We start from the raw sequence: 4,411 nt of genomic DNA, 5'->3' as shown, positions 1-4,411 counted from the left end.
TCCCTGTATCCCTGCTCTGTCCCCATCCTGCCCGCTGTGCCCTGTCCCTGCTCCAGTCCCTGTATCCCTGCTCTGTCCCCATCCTGCCCGCTGTGTCCCGTCCCCGCTCCGTTCCCCGCTCCGGTCCCCGGCTCCCGCTGGGCGCCCCATTGGCAGCGCCCCACACTCACACCGTCTCCCACAGAACCAGCTGTTCTTCGCGGCGCCGCCGCCGGCGCCCTGGCCGCGCCTGGCCGAGGTGCTGAGCTGGCAGTTCGAGAGCGCGGCCGAGCGCGGGCTGGCCCGGGAGCACCTGCACATGCTGGCCAGGAAGCTCTTTGGTGAGGCCGGGGGGCCGCCGCGCCGCCGCCGCGCCGCCCGCGGGGACCCCGCAGCCCCCCAACCCGCTGCCATCCCCCAGGCTCCAAGCCGTCCCCGGAGAGCACCCTGGCCTGGCACAAGTTCTCCAAGGTGGGACACCCCCCGTGTCCCCTGTGTCCCCCATGGCTCCCGCAGCTCCTGCGGCTCCTGCTCATGGGTCTCTCCTGCAGGACGGCGCCTCCGGCTTCTCCTTCTGGGCCTGGCTGGACGGGATCCTGGGGCTGCTGCAGGAGCACCTCAAGCAGCTCTGGAAGGAGGGGTAGGGCCGGTGGCGGTGCCGGGGCCGGCGGCGGCCGCGCGGGCCCCGCGGTGACGCCGCCCTCCTGCAGCCTCATCCTGGGCTTCGTGAGCCGCAAGCAGGAGGAGAAGCTGCTCCGGGGGAAGCGCACGGGCACCTTTCTGATCCGCTTCAGCGAGAGCGTCCTGGGCGGCGTCACCTTCAGCTGGGTGGAGCATCCCGAGAGCGGTGGGTGCCCGGGGGGCCGCCCGCCCCTCCCCACGGCCTCGCGCCCGCGGCGCCGCTCACCGCAGCCTCCCCGCAGGGCCACCCACCTTCCAGGCCGTGGAGCCCTACACGGCCACCGAGCTGGCAGCCCTGGCGCTGCCCGACATCATCCACGACTACCAGCTGCTGGTGGAGGAGAACATCCCCGAGAACCCGCTGCGCTTCCTCTACCCGGACCGGGACCGCGACGAGGCCTTCGGGCCCCACTACAGCCAGCGGCAGGCAGGTGCGGCACGGCCCGGATGGCACTGTGCCCCGGGCCAGCACCGCGCCGTGGGGCTGGCCCCGTCCCGGGCCCCCGCCGCACTCTGCCGTCTGCCCCCAGGGAGCCTCACGGGGAAGAAGGAGTATCTGAACCAGCGCCTCATCCGCGTGTCCTCCAGGTGAGGCCCGGCCTCCGCGGCCGCCGGCCTCCGCGGCGCCCGGCCCGCGCTGCCCTGTGGCCGCAGCCCCGTGTCCGCCTGCAGGCGCGTGAACGAGGAGCTGGCGGCCGCCACGCAGGACCTGGAGACGCTGCGGCTGCAGCCGTGGGAGCCGGCGGCGCTGCAGGCGGTGCCCTGCAGCCCGGGGACGCCGGGGCCCGCGCGCCCGGAGCCGCCGCTGCAGGTGGGAACGGGGGTCCCCGAGCTGCTGCCGCCGGCGCCTGGGGCCGCGGAACCGGCGCTGGTGCTGCAGCTGGTCCCCAAGGGCCAGGAGCACGTGCCGGTGGCACCCGACAGCTTGTGGATGCTGCAAGTGCTGCCTGAGAGCCTGGAGCCGCTGCAGCCGCCGCCGGGGCTCCAGGGGCTGCAGCAAGTGGCACCTGGGGACCAAGTGACGCTGAAGCTGGAGCCCGGGCCTGTGGAGCCCCAGCTGGTGCTGCAGCCGCTTTCCGAGGGCCAGGGGACGCTGCAGGTGGCACCTGGGGGCCTGGGGACGCTGCAGCCGGCGCTGGGGGGCCTGGGGACACAGCACGTGGCACCAGGGGACCAAGGGACGTCGCAGCCGGGCTCAGGAGCCCTGGAGCCGCCACTGAACTTGCAGCTGCTCCCCGGGGAGCAGAGGCCGCTGCAGGTGGCCCCGGGGGAGCTGGAGCTGCTGGCAGCGGAGGAGCTGGACCTGCAGAAGCTGCTGGAGGCGCTGGAGCCGGCCGACAGGGCGCTGGACGCGCTGGAGCCCGCGGAGCTGGAGCCAGCAGAGCTGGAGCCCGCGGAGCTGGAGCCCGGGCTGCTGGGGCGGCTCGGCCCCGGGGCGGCCTGTGAGTGTCGAGAGCCGCGGGCCGGGCGGGCTGCAGCGGCCGCCCCGCCGGGCGCTGACCGGCCCCGTCCCGCAGGCTCCGCGGCGCTCCTGGGCCGCCGGGACCCCTTCCTGCCGCAGGCCGAGGCCCCCCTGCCCGTCGTGAGCTCCCTCTTCGCCGAGGCCGGTGACTTCCCCCCGCTGCACATTGACCCGCAGGACTTCCAGTGACCCCCCCCCATGCTGCCCTCCCACTCTGTAAATAAACCCCATCTGAACCCCGGAATGTGGGGGCACCAAAACCCCCAAGCAGCGACATCCCCACCTCTGCGTCCAGACCTTTATTAGAAATGTATAAATAGGCGAGATAAATAGGGGGGAGGTGACACATAAATAGCCCCCAGAGGGGAATAAATAGAGGGTGGCGGCGGGCGGGCTCAGCGGGTGCTGGCGCTGTGGGTGAAGACGCGGCTCATGACGGCCGTGAAGGACTGGAGCTGCTCGAGCGCCTGGTGCTGCAGCAGCGCCTGCGCCCAGGGCGGGCTGGGGGCCGGCGGGCGCCGGGGGGGGCGGCCCTGCTCCTGCTGGGGGGGCAGCGGGTGAGGCGGGCCCGGGCGGGCGGGGGTCCCGAGCCCCCCACCGCGGCCCCCGCTCACCTGCACGAGCGCCAGCAGCTGCTCCAGGGCCCGCTGCAGCTCGGGCTGCCGGCGGCCGCTGAACACGTCCGAGTCCAGCAGGTCCCGGTAGTGCTGCAGCCCTTGCAGGATGCGCCGCAGGCAGCGCTGCGGGAGCGGCGCCTGAGCGCGGGCGGCCCGCCGCACCGGGAGCCCCCGCACCCCGGCCGGGGACCCTGCGAGCCCCCCAAGGGACAAGGGACCCCCCAGCTCATCGGCCTCCCACACTGCTCCGATCACATCCCCCTCCTCCAGAGTCCAGGGACTCCCCGGCTCATGGGCCCAGGGGCTCTTGGACCCTCTCCCACACACCCCAGTCACGTCCCCCTCCTTCAGAGCCCAGGGACCCCCCAGCTCATCAGCCCAGGTGCCCCTTGGGCCCCCTCCCACACTCCTCTGGTCACATCCCCCTCCTCCAGAGCCCAGGGACCCCCCAGCTCATCGGCCCAGGGGCTCTTGGACCCCCTCCCACCCCCCCGCTCACATCGCCCTCCTCCGGAGCCCAGGGACCCCCGGCTCATTGGGCCCCCTCCCACGACCCCCGGTCACGTCCCCCTCCTCCGGACACCCCGGCCCCGGTACCGTGTTGTTGGTGTCCAGCGTGGAGGGGTCGCAGGCGTCGCTGCAGCGGATGCGGGGGGGCCAGTCCTCGTCGGGGGCCTCCTCGTCCAGCCGGATGTCCTTCTGGTGGGGGGGGTTAGTGGGGGCTGCCGGGACCCCCCTATGCGGGGGCAGCCCCGGCCCCTCGGCAGCCCCGGGAGCCCTCGGCAGCCCCCAGCACCCCGGGGCCCCCCAGGCACCCCCGGACCGGGCATCTCCCGAGTCCCCTGGGACTGTCAGATCCGCCGGCACCCCTGGCCACCCAGCGCCCCAACATCCGAGTCCCCCCCAGTCCCTCCGCACTCCCGGGCCCCGTAGCGCCCCCGGGCCCCCCAAGCACTCCCAGTCCCGTCCCCGGCGATGCCGCCAGCGCGGCCGGTTCTCCGCGGTGTCCCGACGCTCCGGTGCTCACCAGGAAGCCGTGCTGCTCCTCCAGATCCCCCAGGAGCTGCGACAGGTTCCGGGAGAGGCTCCTGCAGGACACCCAGTCGGTGCGGAGCGGCCGCGGGGCCGGCACCGGCGCCGGCACCGGCACCGGGAGCAGCAGCGCCAGGAGGCAGAGGCAGAGGCGGCGGCTCATGGCGAAGTGGTGCCGCCACCGGCGCCGCCACCGGGCTCTTATGGGCCGGTGACAGGTGGGGAATCCCCGGAGCAGGTGGCCCCCGCCCCCCGTTACTGCGAAATCGCCGTCTCCGCTGAAAGCAGAACTGATACCGGGCCGGGGTCCCCGGGCTGCGCCCCGCCGCGCCCGCCCGGCCCCGGCCCGCGCCGGGAGGCGCAGGAAAACCCGGGGCAGTTCCTGGCGGCGCCGCCACCGGCAGCGACCCCGGCGGATGGGCCGCCCCCCCCGCCACATCGCGGACCCTCAGGCGGGCGGGACCCCGGGCACCGGCCCCGCCGGGACCCTCCCCGGGCTCGCGGGCCGCTGCGCTCCCGCTCCCGGCACCGTCGGCACCTGCGGCCCCAAGGCGGTTCCCGCTCTGCGAGGAGGCGGAGGGAGCCCGGGCGGGGCCCGGTGCGGAGCGGGGCTCTCCCCGCCGCCCGCTGCCCCCGGCGG

The 4,411-nt window shown here is 75.0% G+C and overlaps 2 protein-coding genes across 2 annotated transcripts in view; one reads left to right on the top strand and one right to left on the bottom strand.

Moving 5' to 3' along the window:
- STAT2 (signal transducer and activator of transcription 2) overlaps window positions 1-2,311 on the top strand; it is a 7,902-nt gene extending 5,591 nt beyond the window's left edge. The window contains exons 15-21 of the mRNA XM_026048943.1: window positions 185-320; window positions 401-450; window positions 531-619; window positions 690-826; window positions 903-1,091; window positions 1,191-1,248; window positions 1,333-2,311. Of these exons, the coding sequence (XP_025904728.1) occupies window positions 185-320; window positions 401-450; window positions 531-619; window positions 690-826; window positions 903-1,091; window positions 1,191-1,248; window positions 1,333-2,311 (1,638 nt within the window). The remainder of the gene's footprint in view (window positions 1-184; window positions 321-400; window positions 451-530; window positions 620-689; window positions 827-902; window positions 1,092-1,190; window positions 1,249-1,332) is intronic.
- A 206-nt stretch (window positions 2,312-2,517) lies between these two features.
- On the bottom strand, window positions 2,518-3,850 carry IL23A (interleukin 23 subunit alpha; the record flags this gene model as incomplete). The annotated part of the gene is made up of 4 exons (XM_026048942.1): window positions 2,518-2,664; window positions 2,737-2,862; window positions 3,337-3,438; window positions 3,767-3,850. Coding segments are annotated over 4 exons (459 nt in total), but the record flags the coding sequence as incomplete, so codon positions are not given.
- Window positions 3,851-4,411: the final 561 nt, after the last annotated feature.

The sequence above is a fragment of the Nothoprocta perdicaria genome, unplaced genomic scaffold, assembly GCF_003342845.1.
Source record: "Nothoprocta perdicaria isolate Ctin4 unplaced genomic scaffold, notPer1 scaffold_589, whole genome shotgun sequence".
Taxonomy (NCBI): domain Eukaryota; kingdom Metazoa; phylum Chordata; class Aves; order Tinamiformes; family Tinamidae; genus Nothoprocta; species Nothoprocta perdicaria.
This window is presented reverse-complemented; position numbering and strand designations above follow the sequence as displayed.